Source organism: Dermacentor variabilis, chromosome 11 (genome assembly GCF_050947875.1).
Source record: "Dermacentor variabilis isolate Ectoservices chromosome 11, ASM5094787v1, whole genome shotgun sequence".
In the NCBI taxonomy this organism is placed as follows: Eukaryota; Metazoa; Arthropoda; class Arachnida; order Ixodida; family Ixodidae; genus Dermacentor; species Dermacentor variabilis.
In genome coordinates, this window is record NC_134578.1 from 10,818,750 (window position 1) to 10,842,676 (window position 23,927).

The window sequence follows — 23,927 nt, forward strand, 5'->3', positions numbered from 1 at the left end:
GCGCAATCCAACAGTGCAACAAAATTAATTTACAAATGGCTGATAATCTATGAACATAAATAGAGAAAAACAACAAAACATGGCTACACAGTAATAAATGTATACACACACGCATATACTGTATACATACATACACACCTATATATAGACACACATATAAACGTATGTACACTTGGCGAATAATCAGGTAAGGTATGTTGTTAGTAAGAACTGTTTTAGAAGCGAAAACAGTGTAATGAAGAGCATGATTTAATATTTGGTGGCAGCGAATTCCAAAATGAAATTGCGGAAAAGTAGGCTGTCATTTTACCGTAGTTCGTGTTGACTTTAGGAAGCAAGAGATTATTATTTTCAGAAAACGCGTGTTATTTGTATTGAAAAGTTGCATTTGGGGAAGTAACTCAGTTGGAATGTCACTGTTTCTACTTCTATGCAATATAAGACCTAGTTTCAGTTGAAATGTGCAAGTTAAGGGTAGAATTTCAAGAGTGCGAAAAATGGGCGCTGCTGATGCGATGTATGAACTGTGGGTAATTATTCGGACCGCCCGGTTCTGAAGGTGAATGAAGGTTGTCAGATGTGCAGGATTTGTGTTGCCCCATGATGAAATGCAGTAAGTAAGGTGACTGTTAATGAAAGCGTAGTAAAGTGATTTTAGTATATATTGCTGAAAACAGTGTCTTGTTCAAATGAGCACGCGGATGCCGAAAGCAGTCTTCTTAGTGACAGAGTTTAGGTGAATGTTATACTTAAGTTCGGGGTCTAATGTAACACCAAGGAAAGTAATAAAATTATATGGGGTAATGACATAGTTATCAATGTATAGTTCAGGGGTTCTTGTAGGTGTTTTTTGGGACGAGTGAAATAACATAAACTTTGTTTTAACAGGATTTTCGTTTAGCAAGTTATTTTTACACTAAGACAAAAGATTTGTGACATCGGCGTTTAACTTTCTAACTAGACTGTTAATGTCTTTATCACTAGTGAATATTGTTGTATCGTCAGCATAGAGGATGCACTCAGAACAATTAAGCAATGGTGGTAAGTCATTAATGTAAATGAGGAATAACAGAGGACCCAAAATTGATCCTTGTGGAGCGCCCTGGCTCGTTGTTATTGGAGAGGATAAAACGCTTCCATATCTAACAACCTGGGTTCTGTTAGTAAGGTAGCTTTGCAAAAGAGCTAAAGCAGGTCCACAAATTCCGAATGATTCAAGTTTAGCGTACAAAATGGCGTGGTTAATAGTGTCAAAAGCTTTAGTTAAATCAACAAATACTGCTCCCGCCCATAGCCCATTGTCGATAAATTGCTTTAGGCTGTCAGTTAGTTTTATCAGTGCTAATTTGGTTGATAAGTTAGCACGAAAACCAAACTGCTTAGAAGTCAGAAGGTTAAATTTTGTTAGGTAGTTCGTTAGGCGATCAACAAGGAGCTTCTCAATTACATTACTAAAAAATGGGAGTATCGTTATAGGGCGATAATTAAAAAAGATATTTCAATCACCTTTTTTAAATACTGGAGTTACTTTTCCTTGTTTGAGACTCGTTGGAAAAACGCCGGTACAAAATGCAGTGCTAATAATATCAGAGAGGACAAAAGATAACTCACAAGCAACAAGTTTGATTTTAGATGGATGAATTGAATCTAGGCCACAGCCTGTGGTCTTGAGCCCTATTGTAGTGCGATGAACTCCATTTGGCGAAGTGGGTTTTAAGAAAAAGGAGTGAGGCAAGCGGGGCAACTTGGGCAAGTTAGGGACACCAGCTGCAGAGCTCTTGAAGAATGATTCATTAAATGAATTTGCAACATCTATAGGATTAGTTAGTGCTGGTGCCATCCGTAAACTCTGTCACAGGTGTGTCCTGTTGATTAAAATTTAAACATTCTTGAATTACATTCCAATTCTTTCTCCAGTCATTCCCATTTTCGAGCACTTTATTTTCATAGTAGGTTCTTTTAGCCTGTTTAAGTAAGATGGTGAGGGTTTGTGAATATAATTTGAATCGAGCCTTAAGGGCGAGGTTAAATGGCTGGAGTTTTAATATTTTGAAGAGGTTATCTTTTTTATTTATAGAGTGCAGTAGTCCTCTAGTGATCCACGGGTGCCTGGGGGTGGAGTACCAATGTGATATGGAGAATACAGACGTACAAGTATTTATAATATCTGTTAGTTTCTCACTTAAAGTGCTGAATGCTTTGTTAACACAAGATTCCTCGGATAATAGGCCCCAGTCAGAGCCGGATACCAAATCCACAAATTTTGCTGAATCGAAAGAACTCTTAATAACCATTTTATTTTTATAAGTAGTTTGAGTATTTAGTAAGAGAAAAATTGGATAATGGTCTGTCAGATTAGAGTTGACCACACCGGCTTTTTGATTAGTCATGATATTACTGAGTACATGGTCGATAAGCGTATTTTGACTGGAAGAAGCACATCGTGTTGGAGAATCTAGTAAAGATTCCAAACCATGTCCAATGAAGCACTTGGAGTACTGGATACAAGAACTGTCGTTAATATTTGTAATGGTAATGTTAATGTCGCCAGCAATGATTACATTATAATTTTTGGTAATGAACGAGTTTAATAAACTATCAAGTTCACCACAAAAATCATCATAAGATGACGATGTTGCTGTCATATTAAATGCCATATTGTCGCTTGAGTTGAATTTTGGTTGTCTTGGCTATCATCTCAGAGGCTTCTCCTTTTTCAGGACAATGAAGGGCTCATACCGCGAATTTGCCAAGTAAGTGTGCTTGTCACTTGAAGTTCATCTCTTTGTTTAGAGCGATTTCATTGAGACATAGGGATGAGAGCTAAGCGTAAACGTGCGTGATAATATTTAAGGATGTGACACTAGTAATGAACTATAGCGAACTTATAATGATTGACTGCTTAGTCACTATGGTCTTATGAACACCGGAGCCATTTACCATCGTTACTATACACATAGCAGGAAGCCCAACTTTTTCTCAAAAGGCCACCCACAAATCAACTTTGTTTTTGTTTTTATTGTGTCACACACGATGGCTGTTGGCCACTGAGAGGCCTCTTTAGTGTTAAAACAGTGGTGCCTCCTCATAGCAGAGTGAAATACCATTTTGTCAATGCTCTGGCCTCCCAAGTTTGGATGACGTGACGGACTGATCTCGAAGGCCATGCCACTACCAATGCTCAGCACGAAGATAAGACAGAAGGGTGAAGACATCACGAGCACAATGCCACAGCTTTGAGTACAGTGTAGGAATAACAAAAAATTGTGGAAAGCCAAAGAGGCATGACAGGGACAACAATTGATTACTGCTAAGTCTGCTCGTACAAGTAATATTTAAAAAAATTCTTGTCGTAAAATATTTGTGGGGACACTCTGTAACACCATATACATTCGCACCTTCTTTAAGGGGTGCTGCAGGTGCTCCACAAATGAGTTTTTCCTTACGTCCAGTTTTTCTCTCACATTGTTTACCTTGTTGTAGCCTAGAACCTGTCAAGTGTGGGACACCATCATACATACATACATGTGTGTGTGTGTGTGTGTGTAATCGTATTCCCTTCTTTCATTCTAGGCTATGTACACTAGGATGAAATTAGGGCAAAATTCTGGCACTACATTTCGTACAGAGGTTAGGTAAGTACTGTATAAACTTCTTGCATTAACTGGTACCCAATGTTAAATATGTGTGAAAGCACAAGTTTGTGTGCCACACTGGTGTACAACCATGTCATCAGTTTGAAAATGGCAGTGCACATCAAAACATTTTGTCAAGACACTATCCTGTATTTTTTTTATTTCTTGATTTAAAATATAAAACAGAAAGTTGGGGCCACCGACATTTGCTGTACAGTGTTGTCAGCTACTGCTCCACAGTGCTCACATTGTTCACCTGATCACACCTGTATTTCTGCATAGTCATCATGGCAATTAACAGCTGAAAAGTGACCAAGCAGAGTGCCTCATTATACTTAGTATGGTAATTTACATAATGAAAAGTGTTACTTGGGTCAAAGAAATGAAGCGACATTGCAAAACTAGCCTAGGCCTGGTGACAGTGACTTGATCAGTTGAGATCTCCCGTGCATGTAATGGCATCGTGCCAAGAAGCCAATGCACTGTTACTCCAAACACTAAAGCTCTGTAGAATTCCTGGGCAACATTTTTCACACAGGCATTTGTGCAGAACAAGCTGTTGAAAAACAAAGACAGCATGGAATTTCATGCTTCTTTTATTGTGTCCAAGATAATTTGCTAACCTTCAACAATTTTAAATTAGAACTGTATTTTAAGGTTTTGTGTCCTTACAAAATCAGATAAATCCAATACTTTCTTGCTTTATTTTTATTGTTTTTTATTCTTACAGTTATCTTGAAATTTACAATGAAAAGGTAAAAGACCTGTTAAAGCGAGAAAGCACACAGCACAATCTCAGAGTCCGAGAGCATCCAAAGCTGGGACCATATGTACAAGGTGAGTCTTTCAACAACTGCTTTACTGTCTGTTTTATCTTTAGCCCTTTATGAAGTGGCATGCTCAAATTGATACAAAGTCTATTTTTTATTTTCTGTTTTGTCTTATTTTACAGCCACCATTCTTTCAATGGCTGATTTTGATACTGTTGCTTTCATAGTTGAAGTCCATCAAAAACTATGTCTTCTTGGGCGAGTTGGAGGCAAGAATGGGGCAGAGTCATTGTACACGGCACTCTATTGCATCCCTCCACGCATGAAAGGAGCAGGAGGAGCATTGGAGAACTTAATTTTTTTTTATTGCACAATATTCAGGATCAGCCCACTTATTTAGACTTCACACACTCTCAGACCCACCTCAGTGATTTTGCAGCTATGGTGTTTCGCTGCTAAGCACGAGGTGACGGGATCAAATCCCAGCTACCGTGGCCATATTTTGATGGGGGTGAAAGGCAAAAACGCCCGTGTCCCGTGCATTTGGGGCACATTCAGGGTCCCCTGGTGGACAAAACTAGTTCTGAGACCCCCACTACAGCGTGCCTCATAATCAAATCGTGGTTTTGGCATGTGACACCCCAGAATTCAATTCAATTCAATTCAATTTGCACACAGCCTCGGGAAAGGCTCACATTTTGAGATTGCACTGTCTTCAGGCCATGAGAAAGGTTAGAAACCCAGGTACCCAGTACATGAAAGTGGGGATGACTTGCCAAAGAAGGCATAGTGTTCAAAAAAAAAAGGAAACCATGCAGTTTTTTTTTTTTAAGATTTCTGGCTAAACGAGAAATCAAAGTGAATAGCTCATCTGTTACAGAGTCAGTGGATATGCCAGTTTTGTTCATGAAATATGTTCTCAAGGTGATATTTTCATACTTGAAACTATAACTGAAATTGGTAAGCGCCAAAGGTGCCATACCCAAGGCACCTTTCGATAGATCTGTTGTGACACACTCATGGTCAACATTTTAGTTCCATGGAGCATTCAAAGTGCAGTATTTTTTGAAGTTTAATGCACAGCAGTACTGGCACACAGTAGCTCTCTCATGTACTTCAAACTGTGATTTGAGTACACACTCAGCAGAAATTGTAGGCTGCAGATTGGAGTGATGGGCACATTTCATGCTTAGCAGGTTCTTAAGATGATGTTGTGTTCTTGCCTCAGGAACCACATTTTCTCCATGCAAAATAACTTGAGTGGGCAGACTTTATGAAAGGTTGTTGTAAACCCTTGACTTTCGATATCCACTAAGTATGTGGAGAGGATACCGTCAGAAATAAGAGCGATCGCGTTCTTTGATGTTTAACTCTTATCAGCGTGCCACAATCTCGGGTCTGCAGGTCAGGTTTAAGTTTGCTTGCACAAGACAGGAGTTGGACAGACTTACCAAAAGGCTGTCTGCACTTAACAACTGACAAGGCAAGGATGGCTCTAAGAATAAGCAAAAGCATCCCTTGGTGTCCGGCTGTTATCAGTACTGGCCTTATCTTTAAGACGTAGGTGTGTTTATGTCAGCAAAGGTCTTTTCTTTTCTTGGGTTATGTGCTGCGACACATGATGCCCAGGAAGTTGTACATATGTGGAACGTTCCTTCATTCCATGTCAGCATGGAACCACCAAAACCCAAGGTCGCTCATAGTACGAGTGTCACGAGTCGAATGAGCTCCACTTCTTGCTGCTGATGATGATACCACATTATGCACCTCTTTCTGTGGTGTGGTTGGGGGGGACGTTGCTTCACGAAGGCTGTGGTCATCAATTTGGAATCCCTGAGCACTTGGCACAATTTAAAAACTTTGGAAAATACTTTTTAACAGACTTTTGTTTTATATAATGGGGTATTGAGTGATTGGCAAAGCAAAACAGCATTGTTATAACTTACACATGGTTGCACTGAAGTCCCTTTGTTGTACTTTAAGTAAAAAAAAGTAAATAATTATATGTTACTCTATAGTATATGTGGGTAATAATGCATCCCTACATCTTCACTTTAGATATACATTTTTAATAGAGCTACTCCAATAGGATATCTGCTATAGTCCTGTATGTTAAGTTAATGTCTAGTTAACAGGACTAGGACCTTTTTTTCTTTCTCGTACTTACCAGCGATAAAATTCTTTGTTTCTTGAAACATACAGTGGTCTTGCTATAGTGATATCAAAGCTCTGTGTCCATTTGTGCATAATAGCTGACCCGGAAGATGCATTAATATGGCATAACACATGTTTAGTATGACCCCATGCTTATGCTGTTGCAAGATTGTGTAAAAGTAAAAAAAAAAGCTGCATTTGCAACATCTTAAGTTTTAGTGAAATGTGAGCACAGTTCCCTACTACTTCAACCACCAAGGTGGTGAGGAGGCTGCTTAGGGGATTAAGAAAATATGATAATGATAGTTAGGTCTATACATATTCGTGTCATGTAGCGACTGCTTAGCAAGGCTTCACTGCGTGGTATGGTTCTTGAACTGCGTATCTGTTACACTATGATTTGTATATCTCTATCTACTTCGCACCTGTGAACAGCAAAATGCAATGAATCGCAGTGCTTTTGTATTATGGAGGTGACATTATTTTTCCTATTTATAATGGATATAACAATGGCATCCTGCTACAATAACTAGCTTGTTATAGATTGTAAATTTTTTCTGCAGCCCCTGCTGCTACACTTGATGTTTGTCAGTACATGACACTTTACATAGAGTTTTGCCGCCCATTGCAAAGCCAACAGATGTCTGCTTTAATGATTTTTTTTAATTAACAGACTTGTCCCGCCACCTTGTCATGGACTACTCGGATGTAGAGGAGCTGATGGCACGCGGAAATGCGCACAGGTGTGTTCTATGGCACAGCTTGCTGGGCTTAATTAAGTTTGACCTTGCCTGTCACTGAAAGTACAATTTATTGTTTTGCCTTTCTTTACTCTCGGTAGGACGACTGCATCCACAGCCATGAATGATGTCAGCAGCCGGTCGCATGCTATTTTTACTTTGAATTTTACTCAGGTAAAGCTTTTACATTTTATTTTTTCCTGTGTAGAATGGCTTGGCAAACTGTTAGACTGTGAAACTTTAATTGTTTTGCTACAGTGAACTTCTAACACTTAAGGCAAAAATGAGGAGCAATAGAAAAAAAATAAAAACTACAGCAAAGCCTAACAGGCATTGTTAAGTGAGAGTTGAAGGCATTTTTATCATCTTTTTAAGAACCTCTTGCCTTACTAAGTTTGTTTTCAATACCACAATGAGGCTTCATCTTTAATCTTGAGATTATAATGGTCGAGGCATAAATTACTGTTCATGCGCAGTGGTATGTTTCCACGTATTTCTTTGTCTGCATAGTTACTGGCTTTAACATTTTTCAGGCAAAATTTATTCGTGACCTCCCAAGTGAAACGGTCAGCAAAGTTAACTTGGTTGATCTTGCTGGCAGGTAAGCTTTTGATTGTGTGCTATTGTGGCACTTTTATTCTTTTAATTTATTCATTTTATTCTTTTTATTCAATTATGATCATTTTAGATCAGAATTGAACAGTGTATAATGATGTCATTACTTCATTACATTATTCAGTGAGCGGGCTGATTCCACCAAGGCAACTGGCCAGCGTTTAAAAGAAGGTGGCCACATCAACAAGTCTTTAGTCACACTTGGAACAGTCATATCAGCACTAGGTTAGTAGACAACAGGCACTAGCCTTTAAGTCAGCATTATTGTTGTGATCATCTTAATTGTTGCGATTGCTGCTGCTGTTTTTGTCATTGTTGATAAAGTAAATTGATTATCAAGCAGATACTGATTGCCAAACAAAACATTCTGTGATTTCTAGTGGATTGAACAAGATAAGAAGTAATCAACAGATCTCTAAACATTGAATGAGAACATTAGCACTTTGGGAATAATAAGTTTGTATTATTAGCATCTTACAAAAATTAGCTTTTGCCATATTGGTTGAAAGGTTAGATCTTCTTCATTGTGTGTAAGTATACTGACTAAGCTTAGGAAGTTGGACACACAACATATTGATAGTAAAAGGAAGGTCAAAATTTCTTTCATAAAATATGATTACTAAAATGAATGTTGTTCAGATATTAACCCAATTATTATGATGCATTTCTTTTGTCTGATCTGACTTCATGTCGGTTCATGAGGTTCATGTGCGTTAGCATTGCAGCACTGTCAATCAAAGATGACTGTGATAATGTTCGTGATGACTACTAGAGGAGAACTCGAAAGAAGCACTTTTTTTCCCTTGTTCAGCATTTCGCTCTTGTCAACTCCCGTTTACTTTTATACTAAACTCTTTTGGTTTTACTTCTGTACTTTACTCACTTTCAAGCCTTTCTTTATTTTCTCACTGCTGAAGGGTGAAAGTAACCTCTTCCAGCCGTTTGTATATGTTGGGTAAATTTTGTGATATGTTCTATTATCTGCAATTCTTTTTTATTGTTTTAAGCTTTATCAAACTCACTTTATCACGCAATGGCTTTAAAAGTAGCATCACTCAGTTGTGTACGTACCAAGGAACTAGGCAATACTTCGGATAAGTTCTTTCTTTCTCTCTTTTTTGGGCTCACTAAATTCATACTTAGACCTTTCCTAGTGAAGAAAGGCCATTAATTGCTGTATTGATTGTTATGTGGTTCCTTTCTAAGGAACTTCATTTTACAGCCACACATTGACTAGATATTACTAACATAAATCTGTGCTCTTTTTCTTTTCTGACTTTTATGGGTCTTGCTTTGATCTGGATTAGCTTATTGCAACCAGTGTAAAACCTGTGCTTCTGTCAGCTTTGCTCTGCAAACATCACTTACACCCACCTTTCCCCCACTCTTCATTTTTCTGTATAATGGTGTGAATGCAGCACAAAGCACTGAAGTGCAGGGACATAGGTGCGTGTTCAGCAGAAAAAGGTACAAACATAAAGCTGTCTAACCTAACATGTAAGCACGAACCTGTCGTCCAACAGTTTGGTACTTTGCACTACATTTACACCATGAACTTAGACCAACTCACCCAAATCGCTATCCTAATTTCCTGTTTCAATCGCCACTTGTAGTTGATCTAGCAGGTAAAGTAAATGCCCATCTTTTCAGGATGCATGCAAATCCATAACATTATCACAGTTGTACATTTACCTTTGTGTCCTAATACAGTGTATGGTGGTTCTGATATTTTAATTGCGTTTTTATGTTTCTGTTTACAGCCGAGCTGTCGACCAGTCATAGCCGGAAGCGCGTGTTCATTCCTTACCGGGATTCTGTCTTGACTTGGCTATTGAGAGACAGCCTGGGAGGGAACTCCAAGACAATCATGATTGCCAGTGAGTGTTGCTAAAGGAAAATCTTGCTGAATAGTCAAGGGTAAAAGTGTCTGCGAGCCACAAACGTGATAAAATGCAAGACGTTCTTGGCAACCTTATTTAGTAACATACAGGAGCATTTTACCACAATATTCATGAACAGGTTTCTTATATAGATGCTGACATGTGTTTTTTCTTGTTTGTGGTTTGAATATAGTTTTACTTTTCACTATAATTTGTTCCAGTTAGATGTGCTTTCATGAAACTTGTGACTTTCTTGCAGAATTTAGATGTGGGTAGCAAACCGGGTGCTTGTCTGGTTGACCTCCCTACCTTTCTTGTCCTTGCTCTCACTATCTTAAATGTGTTTGATTTCTGAGTAATTATAACTGCAAAAGGATGGATAGGTGGGCTAGTTGGTAATGCATATTAATAAAAACTTAGAGCGCTAAAAACACGAAAGACGCAGAGAAAGAAATGCACACCACAGGCACTCATTTTTTTTTACTCACAACTGATGTTTAATGCATGTATGGAAAAATACATATATAGAAAGTGGACGCTTTGCGCATGTCAAGATGAGGTATAACAACAGCATGCATCTAAGGCATGTGTGAATATCGTGTGGTGTGTATTTCTTTCTCTGCGTCTTTCATGGTTTTAATGCTCTAAGTCTTTATTAGTTAAAATTGCACACAGTGCAGTGCTTGCTGTACTGATTATTGTGCTGTTGTAATGCTATGCTGATTATTGTGCCATGGCTAACACGGATGAGTATTTATGCAGCTCTTGCAGAAACCAATGGCTTGCCTGTGTTCAGGTATTAGAGAGAGCTTTTGTTTGTGGGACTTTTTCAGTGGGATGCTCAGTGTAAGCACTGGCATTCGTTTAAAGCTGGTTGAAGTGTGCCATGTCACATAAGTAGGTTTAACAAAAGACATGAGCTTGCACAGGTAAAGATGAATGGTGCCACCTGCACACTGATGATGGTGTGTTTTGCCTTGTTGGCAATAGGTAGCACGTGAAGTTTTCCACCACTGAACTTTTCTCATTTCTACATCTTTGTTTGTATACTTTTTCAAGGCTTAGAAATTTCTACTTTTTCACTCATTTGGACCAGGGACTGTGGCACATATATTGTATATTGAGAATGAAAGAAGCAAATAATAGTCTTCATGCATGCCATTGCATGAAACCATATTCGTAGGGTTTCATCTAATACCCTCTGTGGATGGAGCCACAGAGCACCCATTCTCTCTGTTTTAAATTCTTGAATTTTTGGCAAGTGTTACATGTGTGAAAACATGAGCGAAATGAGAACAAGGTAAAAGCGGGAGCCAACATTTCGACAACTGTACTTGTCTTTTTCCAGGCAACGTAAGCTTTCCTCGGCACAGTATATATGGATAGGGTTCTTCTAAAGAGGAGAGGGGGTTAGGTGGGTGGGTGAGGCAACAACCGAGAGGTGTGTTAGCGCCAAGGGTGTAGAATTGAAAAGAGGTGCTATTCACATGGCCGGTGACACGGCCATATGTCAACCGACCGTGTGTTTTTTCATGGAAGGGGCCTGGACGACAGGCTGGGAGGGGAGGTTATCTGCTATCTGCTTTGCTGGAGGTCAGATACCCCCCCCCCCCCCCCAACTTGCCATCGTCCAGGCCCCTTCCACAAAAAAACACACAGGCGGCTGACACTCAGCCGTGTCACTGGCTGTGTGAATAACACCCCTTTTCAGTTCTGCGCCCCCACCGCAAACACACCTTTGCTCGTTGCCTTACCCACCTGCCTTATCCCTCTCCCCTTTAGAAGAACCCTGCCCATATATACAGTGCCGAAGAAAGCGTGTGTTGCCTTGAAAAAGACAACTCCACTTGTTGAAACATTGGCTCCCGCTTTTACCTTGTTAGTGTTTTGCTAATCGTCTTGAATTTCCATCTCAAACCCATCGTGGTTGCTTAGTGGCTACAGTGTTGGGCTGCTAAGCACGAGATCACGAGATCGAATCCCGGCCACAGCAGCAGCATTTTGATGGGGGTGAAATGTGAAAAATACCCGTGTATTTAGATTTAGGTGCGCCTTAAAGAACCCCATGTGGTCCAAATTTCCGAAGTTCCCCACTACGGCGTGCCTCATAATCAGAAAGTGGTTTTGGCATGTAAAACCCCATAATTTAATTTAATTTTATTTATTTCCATCTGCCGTCTTCCCCGTTTTCATTGTGTGAAAACATGGCACTTACTGAGAACTTGTTTCACATGCAGCCATCTCTCCTGCGGAATGCAACTATGGAGAAACGCTCAGCACCTTGCGCTATGCAAACCGTGCCAAGAATATTATCAACAAGCCGACTATCAACGAGGTCAGTTCACACAGGCTGTTTGCTTGTAATACATATTTGTGCTACAATGACTCCACCTAGTATCAACCAGCTAGTCCAAGAACTATTATATCTTTAGTTATTTTTAAAGGAGTTGCTGTTAAGGGAGACAAAATAATTACCAAGAAAGGAGCTTTTGTAATTTTTTTTTTTTTTTGCGATCTAAACATCCTAGTGAAGCTACTCCTGCAATACTATCACCTTTTGATTACTATTCACCTTGCTATTGCACTCTAAAGTCAGCATCATGACCATTTCCACTCACAAATGCACCACAAAAATAGGCAAATTCAGTGCCTTTCCCAGGGCTTACCATAACCCTAGCACGGCCATTTTGGAATCGTTAGAAAGCTGGATTCTTCAACATTCCGTTTTTTGGTGGTGGAATGCCTCTACATCTGGCAACCATGAAGGTACACTCCTTCAAAAAAGAGGAGGGTGCTTGCTTGGCATTTGGGTATTTCTACCACATGAGGCAAACTCTGCTCCCCGATTTGATGACTGGGAGTTTAGTCTTCAAGATAATCAGAGCTGCCATGTTGGATACAGTAATGCACCAAAAAAACATTGCGGAAGTTCGCAATGACTCATGTCTTCGGGGGAAAATGCAACCAACTGTCTCGAATGCCCCAAGTAGCATTGGATGGATTGGCAGTGATGGCAACCGCCTCAGCATCATGCACCGGTATGCACGTGGAAGCTACCGAAGCTATGTCTGCACCGATGCTACCGATGCCTGTGGCCAACAATGTATCGAGGGCAACACACTTAGACATGCTGCTAAGTGGCAAATTCACCATAGGTGCCAGAAAAACTTTTCCAGTAAGCCTGGCCAAATGGGGGAGGAGGCTGCCAAATTCTCTTTGCTTGGTCACTGGAGAAACGTGGGCTGCGATGCACGGCCATGTTGTGCGATGGCAATAGCCTTGCTTTTAACAGCTTCCAGGAGGAGAAAGTATATGGCTGGGTGGCAGTCGAAAAGGAGGATTGCATAAATCACGTGCGCAAGCTAATGAGCACTGCACTACGAAACTTTCTGCAGAAGCATAAAGGAGAAGGCAGACCGAGCCTCAGTAGCAAAGGGAAGGCCATGGGTGAGCTTGTGACAAAGCTCACCAATCACAACTGCAGGGCACTCGAAGCACACCAAGGGCACATTGATGAGATGGAGAATCTTGTCCATGCCACTTGCTACCATGCGATGTCCACTGATAAAAAGCGAAGTTGCTCACGGTGCCCAAAAGGTGAAGAATTTTGGGATCCCTGCAACTAGGCAGCAGGCCCTACCTTAGCGTCGCTACTGCTTCAGCTCAGGTGGTAGAGCAACCACCTTGGAAAGGCGATGGTCCCGGTTTCGTGTTCCAGACCAGGGCGAATTTTTCTTCAACTGCGAGGCTTTATTTCTGAGAAACCTATACGGGTTTCCTTTGTAGCTCTGTGCTACAATTTGGGTGGATGCCAATTTTTCCCTTTCATGCACTCCCCTCCACCTTGCAGACTTCCGCAGAGCTGATTCGCCTTCTCAAATTTGTTGGGAGCCTTCCTGCCAGTGTATGCATGCCCCTCTGACCACAAGCCGTGGCACTGCTGTCAGTGAAAGAAAACTCAAAAGGCAAACAAGAGCCTTCTTGCTATAATATGGTTCCTGTTGCCTAAAAGGAGGCATGCATGACTTGGCACAGTGGAAAGCGCCATTCCTGAAGCAGTTACCAGGAATGGCTGGAAAAGAATTTGCCACTGAGACCGTCCTGAATGAGCTCCACTTAAACCAAGACAGCACAGCAGTTGAAAGGTGTGCTGAGAAGGACCAGCACTGACTGGCTGGTGGCATCTTACAAGAAGCTTGCTAGAGCAGAAAAGTTCAGACACGTGAAGAAGAGGCACATGAAAGAGAACGATTGGGATTATGTGCAGGGTGGCTTCTAGTAAAATATGGACTTGAATTTGTTGCTTTGTTTGCCAAGAATAAACCTTGATCATGTTTTGAAACTACTTTTCTAATTTTCTCAAAAAGTTACCTCTCCTGTGACACCTACTGTTGCCAACAGTATCTTTGATGTAGTAGTTGGATTTGGGCGATTCTTGTTGCATTTGAAAGCTTATGATTTCATACACACAATAAAGCTAATTGGAATATTTCCTGCAATTTTTTTTTCTGCAATACAATGTTACTTGGATTAGTGTAGGTATCATTGTAAACGGGTATAGACAATATTCTAATTGACATCAAGAGAAAAAGGATCTGCGCAGGTCATGTAATGCACCAGTTAGATAACTGCTGGACCATTAGAATTGCAGAATGGGTACAAAGAGAAGGGAAATGCAGTCGAGGACAACAGAAGTCTTAAGTGGAGCGATGAAATTAGGAAATTCGTGGGCGCTAGTTGGAATCGGTTGGCACAGGACAGGGGTAATTGGAGATTGCAGGGAGAGGCCTTCGTCCTGCAGTGGACATAAAACAAGCTGATGATGATGATGACAATGATACAAAATTTTAGGTTTCAATAACATTAAATATGACAATAAACTTTCTAGTAATAGAGAAAATTAGTGATGGTCTTGTGATCTTATTGTTCTAAAATATGTACATAATATTCTTTGTCTGGTATGCAACAGGGTGATATAGAAAACTTGGGCAAATTGTTTTTTCGTAATATATTAGATAGCTTAATAACTATCGGAAATGGGAAAAAGGTTGCATATATGCTTTTAGCAGGTCAAACTATGCTTTGCCTGAAAAGTTTATCTTTATGATGAAATTTTTGCAAATTTTAAGGCACCAGTGTCTCCCCTTGACTATGAATACATTTAGAACATGTCTTACTCAACCATGATTCGGAAACACGAAATCTTAGTTTGTAAGGGCCAAACGTCAAGAATGCATGTTATTGTCGAACATTGTTATAATAAAGTTGCATCCAACATGAAAATTTTCATCATATCCAATGTTCATTATAAACATCTATTCATTACATTCTGATATCAAATGAAAACATTTTAGATTTACTTTGTCATGTCCATGGTTATTATATTGAGGTTTTACTGTGCACGTAAAGATAAATTTCCATCTAATTCACTGTAGTGTATGCATTAAGTGTCTTGACTAACGTCTTGTCATCGTAGGTTTTTATTTTTTTCAGGATCCAAATGTCAAACTCATCAAAGAACTTCGAGAGGAGATTGCCAGACTACGGTCAAAAGTCGAAGGGGATGATGTAAGTATTGAACCTCTACCTCCATCACTCAGCAGAGATGTACTACATGCACAAGATTACCTACTAAAATTGGCCGCCCTTGTGATTTCAGAGTAGCACACAGGTGATGGAGAAACTCCAAGAGAATGAAGCAAGGGTAAGCTTTCATCTCCTATTCATCGGTGTAGAAATGGCATAAGCCCACATCAATCACATTGTGCTCACTGACTGGTTTCTATTTCGCCCATCAGGTAAAATTTCTGACCGAAGAGTGGACGGAGAAATGGAAGGAAACTCACAAAATTCTAAAGGTAAGCTGCAGTTCGTATGGTTTGGTTCGAAAAATAGAAGGCAGGTGATATTCACACTAGTACGATTTCTTTTACAAGTTCAAAGGTGCAGAAGGAACGTTTTGCTCTGGGGAAATGTTTCATTCTCCCCTGTTTTTGTCCTGGCGGCTTGTTTTGTTTTTTTTGCATTCGACAATGCCTACAGGGCCCTTAAGAGGGTCATAAATAGCGACATTTACTTTTTTTTATTATGGAAAGGGTAGCTTAAGCATTGCCTTACATTTAAATAAATAGATAAATAAATAAAAAGTAAGCTCACTTGCATACATTAACACTTACATGCATACAGTAGACTTTCATTAATTCGATCCTGACGGGTCTGATGAAACTGGCCGGGTTATCCAATGGGTCGAATTAAACAAATAGCAGAAGAGAACACCGAAACAAGCTGTTAATTTACTTGACAGTGTTAGCCTTTTAAGTTAGCTTCGCCGCAATACAAGTACTATGCGGTGAAACATATTAAGTGGGAAAAGGTGCCATTGTTACAGGACATAGCATGGGTTCCTTAATTTACACAGGCACATGCGCCATCTCGAGTCACAGCACAGCATCGAGACTCCTAATAAGTTTACTGGCAGGCGTTCAGTGCTTTAGATAGACCCCAACTTCTTTGTTGGCTTTAAACGTACCCCCACCTTTCTGAGTGTTTTTCATGTTATCGCCTTCCTTTTCACTAGCTTTTTCAAAACACATGGTTTTTCTAAGCTTCTCAGTGCACAGCGCATGTGCGCGCATATAACTGAAAAATGTGCAGTAGGCCCCGTTAACAATGTTATATACAGGACACGTAAGGCAGGTGAAGTGTGGGCTGAAATCGCCACAATGTCAGAAACTCTTCTGAATAGCTGCCAGTATACTTATTGTACATCTAGGTGCCCATACTGTGTTCGAAGATGGCATGTGTGCACTTGTATAATTAAGGAACACGTTCAATGTTCCGTGACAGTGGCCTAGTTTTCATGCTTGGCATGCTTCACTGCAATAACTTGCATATGCTCACTGCCTAACATGGCTGTATTGCGGCGAAGCTGACCAGTCAAGTTCGAATTATTTGGCGAAGGCCAATTTCGAGATTGAAGTAACGGAAGTTTGGGCCTATAGATATGTATAGGGGCTGGCCAAGACCTTTGGTTGGGATTTAATTAACTAAAAAGATTGAATGAATTGGAATCGAATTAATGGAAGTCTACTGTATTACATACATGCATTAGGTTTACCAAACTTGTTTTTACACAAATTTATAGTATTTAAGATCAACTTGCTTTTAAACTAACGAAGTAAGGTTAATTACCTATTTTCTTGCTCTTATGTCTGCCATTTCAGCATCATGTAGTGCTGTACAGTTTGTACAATTCTACCGTGCCACTGATTGTAATGCACTGTTATATTACCACCCAAATATAAAAAAATCACTTGGTGCCGATTCTACCATGGACATCAAGTAACAAAACCTGAGTTGATGAGTACAGTGTTAAAACGATTTATGGAACATACAGAGGCACACAGACATGTACAGGTGAATCTTAGTGGCTAATCACTATCAGAGTCAGACGACACCTCTTTTTTGCTGTCTACCAACCACAGAAAGCCACATTCAGTTCCGTTTAATGCATGAGAAATGCCGCATTCTTGAAGGCTTGCGCAGCCATCATCTGCAGGAGGACGTCTCCTGCACCATGAACCCACCTTGCGTTGTCTCCATGCTTCACTTTCTTCAGACAACCCATTCTATGGCAGTGTGACTAGCTACCTTGCATTGAGTTTTCTTTTTTAGTAAAAATGGGTTTAGTTCTTATTTTGAGTAGAATTAGTTACGATTGTAATGCACAAGCAAATTTTAACGCACCTTTTATTTTCAAAAAGGTGCATGTTAGAATCGTGTAAATATGGTAATGGCCATCACCATGAAACATTGTCTTCTTGTTAAGCTGCCCTGAATTGCACCATGACCCTGGTGTCAGTCAGTGCATTTGCTTGCGAGTCCATCTTAGTTGCAGGGTGTTTGTTGTTACGTGCCGCTGCTTTAGTTGTCACTTATGCAACTGAAGATAGAATGTTTCTTTGCTAGGAGCAAAAGACCCTAGGCCTGCGGATGTCTGGCCAAGGCGTCGTCCTTGACTCCGAGCGGCCACACCTGATTGGACTGGGAGATGACATTCTGAGCACGGGGGTTGTCCTCTACCACTTGAAGGTGTGGGTGTGACCTATGAAATCTGTGAATTTTATGTGAGGCCACAGTTCTAAGTAATGATGTGGTGTCTGTGTTCCTACAGGATGGAAAGACCTTCATAGGCACTGAAAATGCAGTGACCAAGCAAGATATTGGTGAGAATTCTTTCATCTTTTAATAATGAATTCCTACCCTCTAAGACACAAGATCTTTGTCTTTTTTTTTCTTATACCAGTGGCAGCACTATATAATTTTATGTTGCATTGGCTGAGTAATTGAGATGATGGTTAAATGTTATTTTACTCTGACACTCAGTCATATAGTGTATTCTAAAACTGCACCTTACCGCTGTCAAATTCAAGGATGTTGTTCAACTAGGCTGAGTACGAGACAAATTATCAGCCCTTACAAGCTGCAAGATCTGATTGTCATAGCTGATCGCAATAAAGATAAATAAATATGGTCGCTATCCAAGGCAAAGGTATGGAATAACATTTGATAGCCTTATCACGTTTCAAAGAATAGTTGTTTCTTTTTTACTTGACTGGTGACTGGTTTTGTGTTGACCAGAACAACTTTCATGGAATCCTTCCTTTGGTTTTAAGACCAGTCACTGCGAGTCTTTCACGTCTGATCCTGATTCGACTGAAAATCTGAATCAGCCAGAGTCTTGAATTTCAATCATTGTGTCTGTCTGGTTGTGGTGCAGTCCTATCTGGATCTGGAATCCAAGACGAGCATTGCTCCATAGAGCTGGTGGACGGTGGGGCCACCCTCTACCCAAATGCAAACTCCGAGTGCAGCATCAACACAATGCCTGTGGACAAGCCTACCAGGCTCACACAAGGTTTGTGAGAGCACTTTCTCAAAGAGCATTTTTCCCCTCCATTTCCAATGGATTTTGTTTATTTATTCTTGGTAGATAAGAATGATGATTAATGAAGTCCTGTGGTACAAATGCTACTAGGGCTTTAGAGTGTCATTGTAATGGCGACTGGTCAGCTCAAAGTAACGAAAATAAGAAAAACTAATCAGTGTGTATAGGATAGGATAGGTGCATCATGCCACATTAGAAATTATATAGTGAGATTTCTATAGAAGTACAGCGTGAAAAGTGAAATCCACATTTTTTACAGTTAATATCAATGCAGTGAGGGTAGTGTCAAAGACATACCGGTCAACTCCCGAATTTTTTGTAAAGCTCATGTATTTGGGATTGTTTTATGATTTTACCAATGCTATGTCAGTACTTATGAAAAGGATAATCTGTTAATGAAAAAATTTCACTAGTCAGTCTTCAACCTTTCAGTTGTCCATCATTTGGTGGATGCAAGAGGGGTGCTTTCTGCGAACAAGTTTCTCATGCAGACGAAATCAGAAACAACAAAGTTTCTGAGAAAGTCACTGTGATTCAAAAGCAAGTTGTTGCTTGTCATTCTTACTGTTTCAAGTTTGCTGCTTCTTGAATTATGTGTCTAAATGCAAATCATCACTAATAAAGTATGTATGCATCCCTGAAAAGGCTTTTGTAAAATAATAAGCTGCAGTGATTATGCTGGGACATGAATTCTGCTTACATTATCTACAAGTTTCTGAGACTACTTAAAGCACTGCATTGCAGGCTCCATCACTTTCACTTCTCTGTCTTCTATTCGCAACATTGGCATGCTTGTTTGAGGTCCCTTTCTTTTGATGCAAAAGCATGAAATGGCTTATTGAGCGACAGCATCTGTAGCAGTGAAACGGCACCTAAATTCCCATTGGCTGCTATGCCACGTCATGCGTGTGCCTCAACAGAGCAGAGCAAGTGAAAGGGGACATCTGCTGCCTCACCAGGTGTTGCATGAGGGCATCACCGCAATCGTATGTCACCCTCACTCTCTCTGTCGGAAGCTCATGTTATCCACATGTTCCCTGTCTGCACAAGCTGTCGCCTGCATTCTAACTTCACCTCTCTAATCACTATAAAAAATGTATAAAGAAAGCTCGAAAGAAAAAACGTTGGCAGTAGTAAGTTTTGAACCTGTAACCTCATGCTCAGAACTCGAGTGTCTTACCCACTGGGCTAAACCAGCGCCTCCTAGTTAGCAGGCCTGTGCACTCTGCTTTATGACATCATGCTGCATAGACCGAAATTTCCATTGCCAAGCTTAGCGTGATGAAAGCAGTGGTGTCAAAATCACTGCAGCTTACTTGGAGACATCCCCATCAGATTCTATGGCGATTGGGCAAGGTATGATGTCACGGATTGAAGTGCACTGGCCTTGTATCCAGGAGGTGTTGGCTAAATCAGCGCCTTGGCTAAGCATTTCAGTGCGCTCGCTTGCCTGCAAGGGTTTCATAACTCGAAGGACCGCTCAGTGGCACTCTATTGAACATTTATGCTTTCAGATTCACAACTCATAATGCTCAGGTGTCCTCGGATATTTTTCAGTCAGCCTCTTAGAGGAAGAAAAAATATAGTCAAAACGTTTTTATAATGAAGTACTCAAGACCGCCAAAATATTTTGCTATACAGATCACAGTTAAAAGTCAACCATTGTACCGCTCACAATAAAGCACACTGAGCATGTTCAACAAAAGCTTACCGTTGTTAACTTGAATTTAAAATAGTCTAATGAAATAAGCAGCAAATCTTTTGTACACACTTTGTCTGGCAAACTGTGTGACTACAGCCAACCCTAGTGCAATGAGTTTCACAGCACGCCCTGCGGTGAAACGGAGGAGCTACACAAAGTAAAGCTGCAAATCAGCGAATGCCACTATGACCTCCTTTGTCGTCAGAATTCTTCGTTCGTTTACAGGATATTCACTGTTGCTTTTTCACCCGCCGTGGTTGCTCAGTGGCTATGGTGTTGAGCTGCTGAGCACGAGGTCGCGGGTTCGTATCCCGGCCACGGCGGCCGCATTTCGATGGGGGCGAAATGCGAAAACACCCGTGTACTTAGATTTAGGTGCACGTTAAAGAACCCCAGGTGGTCAAAATTTCCGGAGTCCTCCACTACGGCGTGCCTCATAATCAGAAAGTGGTTTTGGCACGTAAAACCCCAAATATTATTATTATTATTACTGTTGCTTTTCTTTAGGCATTTGAGTTCTCTCCACCCTAGATCTTTGATAATATTAATTCACGGTCGTCAGATAAGATTACATAATCGCATCATCACCAACTGTGATATATTCATCAGCATTCGCAGCTGCAGATTTTCAGCAAGCAGCGTATGAGTTGAGCGATTTCTGGAGAGGTGAAACAGGACTACTGACATCGGAACGCTTTTCAAGTGTGTTGCTGTACTGCTGTTGGCATTAGCGCAGAGCGAACCTGTGGGTTGACTTTTGTGGAGGGCAGTAGCGGCATTGCTATGTTGTGTTTGTTGTAAATCAACAAATCAGCTGGTGGGGAAGCCTAAATTCATCCATTCTACATTAGACGACCGTTAATTCGACTCTGCTTAATCTTATCCCGGCCGGCGCCCATAAACGTCAGTGGGCCCTAACTTCCGTTATTTCGATCTCATAAATCGCCTTCACTGGATAATTCGAACTTGACTGGTCAGCTGCGCCGCAGGACAGCTGTGTTGTGCGGTGAAACATACTTAGACTGAAACGGGGCCACTGTCACGGGACATAGTACGCGTTCCATAATTATACAGGCGCGCACGCGACGTTTTCGGTCGCAGTACGAGCATTTTGACAACTAATGTGCATATAGGCTGCCATTCAGAGTTGTTTCTCGCGTTCTGGAGCGATTTGAGCTCTCGTTTGAGCCCTCGATTTAAGCCCTCCATGCGTGTCTAGTATATGGCACCGTTAACGGAGCCTAGTACGCGTTCCCTGATGGTACGCGCGCGCGCACGCCGGGCACTGAGAAGTGGGGAAAAACCGTCTGTTTTGCGAAAGCCTCGAAGAGAAAGGCGGTATGACGAAAAATCAATTTTAAAAAAAAGTCGAGGGGATGTTTAACGCCAACAAAAGAGAGAGTGTCTATCTAAGACTCCGAAGGCCTGCCGGTAAACCTAGGTGTCTCGGGGCTCGCACCGTGACCGGAGGTGGCGCATGTGCATATGTAAATTTAAGAACCCGTACTACGTCACGTAACTATAATGCCGCTTCCTTGCTTGGTATGCTTCACGGCATAACAAAGCTGTATTGCGGCGAAGCTAACTTTAAGAGCAACTAGTTCCAAGTGAATCGACAGAGTGTTGTGGCAGTTTTGCTTTTTGTTTGATGCGACCCGCCGGATAATTCGACCAGTTTCGTCGGTCCCGTCAAGATCGAATTAACGGAAGTCGAGTATACAGGCTGGGACATGACCAATCCTTCATTGTACAGGTCATTTTGCTGTATAGGTGTTCATTGTCGAGGCATTCTACTGTACTCAAGAGTTTGTGCTCAGGGCTGGCTTTTAAATAATTATTTGCTGTTCCCCTTCTCTGTGTTGTGTCGTGTTTGCGTTATTTTATGAATCCTGAAATTTCACAGGCTGGCAGGTACGCAACGGAATACTTTCCAACCCTACCTACAGAAGCATGCTACCTATATAACTGTGCTGAGAAAAGCATATGCTGCCTTGAAAAAGACAAGTCCACTTGTCAAAACGTTGGCTCTGTTTTACCTTGTCCTCGTTTTGATCATTGTCTTTAATTGCCATCTTCCGCCTTCCCCGTGTTTTCCCTGGATTCCAACCTTTATATGTGCAAAGGCAGCGAGACCCACTTCAAAATGATATGGTCAAGGTTACCGAAGTCATTGTCTCATCTCTGATACTGGACAGAGCTTAGTTAATATTCTTGCTGAATTACTGTGCATGTAATATGCATAAAGTTATTTCATTGGCTACACAAGTTTTCTGTAGTTTATGTTAGCGACACTTGAGCACATCATGTGGTCAAACTTGTGTCATCATTCTCGCTGATTTAATTATGTGTTATGTTGATGTTATCTGTATGTAGCATGGACATAGGCTTTTTTGTTTTTCAGGCTGTGTCGTTCTGCTGGGATCGACAAATGTGTTCCGATACAATGACCCTGCTGAGGTGCACAAGCTTAGAAAAGAGAAGGAGAGGAGGGTAAGACACATGACCTCCACGTGCCAGCATTTCTCAGTTATTCTTTTTCTTGTTGCTCCGACAGTAAAAAGATGTTGTGTGTGGTTTCATAAACTTGCTTTGTTCTTTTTCTTTTCTTTCTTTTCTCTTTGGTAAAATTTGCTTATGCCTAAAAAAGCAGTGCCTGTGCAGGAGCCAGCATCTTTTTTCTTCTCACCTTTTGGAACTTCTCTGTGGCTGTATTATGTTCAACAGCGCCTGATAATGGCAAATTTGGTGTGACATAAACATTTAAGTATGCATTTAATATTAATAGGCTACTGTCATGCCCATTTGACTGCAGTCCATATGTTATCGATGGCTTTAAATCACACAGTTACATTTGAGCGCAGCTGTTCATCCTGGGCTTCATTCGTTCTCTGTGTGTGTGTGGGGGGGGGGGGGGTTGAGGTGCATTGGAAGATAGAAATGGCTTTTCCAATATTGCCACATACACCCTTGAGGTATACAAACTGTTTTGCACTCAATCTAACTTTATGCTCATTGCTGCACTGTCATGATGCTTGAGTGTTAATACAAGTGATAGGACTGGGACTTCTGAATAACCAATATTTTGCACTATCACCATTGCTAATGAGAGTTGTCACTCTTGTTTTGCAAGGGATGCAATATCTTGCCTTGGTGTACTTGCTCTGATCTAGTCTATAGAGAAAGAACATCATTTACAATTGAGTAATGTGCTTAATTCTTTTTTTTTTTCCAGTCACTTATGAACCTGTCTCACTTGTCTTTTCTGAGCCGATCAGCAGGCGACATGTCCAAGTCGACAGAGAGCATCTGCGGAAATGGGTGTGTGGCCGGCATCACTGCTATACGTTTGTGGTCCTCCTTAGAGAATCCTGCTACACATCATAAAAAATGCGTAACGTGTCTGTGTTAAAGGGCTTCTGATTGCGAATCTTTTTCGACAGTTTTTTAATGTGCCTTGCAGTAATAAAGCAATCAAATCAACACT

General features: G+C 40.8%; 1 protein-coding gene across 2 annotated transcripts in view; it reads left to right on the forward strand.

The window, feature by feature from the left end:
• Klp98A (kinesin-like protein 98A) overlaps positions 1 to 23,927 on the forward strand; it is a 68,818-nt gene that overhangs the window by 10,589 nt on the left and 34,302 nt on the right. For both annotated transcript variants that reach the window (XM_075674197.1, XM_075674198.1), the window contains 17 exons: positions 2,721 to 2,753; positions 3,574 to 3,635; positions 4,366 to 4,472; positions 7,233 to 7,302; positions 7,401 to 7,473; positions 7,833 to 7,900; positions 8,039 to 8,139; positions 9,675 to 9,791; positions 12,032 to 12,129; positions 15,288 to 15,362; positions 15,454 to 15,498; positions 15,593 to 15,652; positions 17,763 to 17,885; positions 17,968 to 18,019; positions 18,574 to 18,711; positions 22,845 to 22,933; positions 23,676 to 23,761. In XM_075674197.1, coding sequence (XP_075530312.1) covers positions 2,721 to 2,753; positions 3,574 to 3,635; positions 4,366 to 4,472; positions 7,233 to 7,302; positions 7,401 to 7,473; positions 7,833 to 7,900; positions 8,039 to 8,139; positions 9,675 to 9,791; positions 12,032 to 12,129; positions 15,288 to 15,362; positions 15,454 to 15,498; positions 15,593 to 15,652; positions 17,763 to 17,885; positions 17,968 to 18,019; positions 18,574 to 18,711; positions 22,845 to 22,933; positions 23,676 to 23,761 — 1,397 coding nt within the window. The remainder of the gene's footprint in view (positions 1 to 2,720; positions 2,754 to 3,573; positions 3,636 to 4,365; positions 4,473 to 7,232; positions 7,303 to 7,400; positions 7,474 to 7,832; positions 7,901 to 8,038; positions 8,140 to 9,674; positions 9,792 to 12,031; positions 12,130 to 15,287; positions 15,363 to 15,453; positions 15,499 to 15,592; positions 15,653 to 17,762; positions 17,886 to 17,967; positions 18,020 to 18,573; positions 18,712 to 22,844; positions 22,934 to 23,675; positions 23,762 to 23,927) is intronic.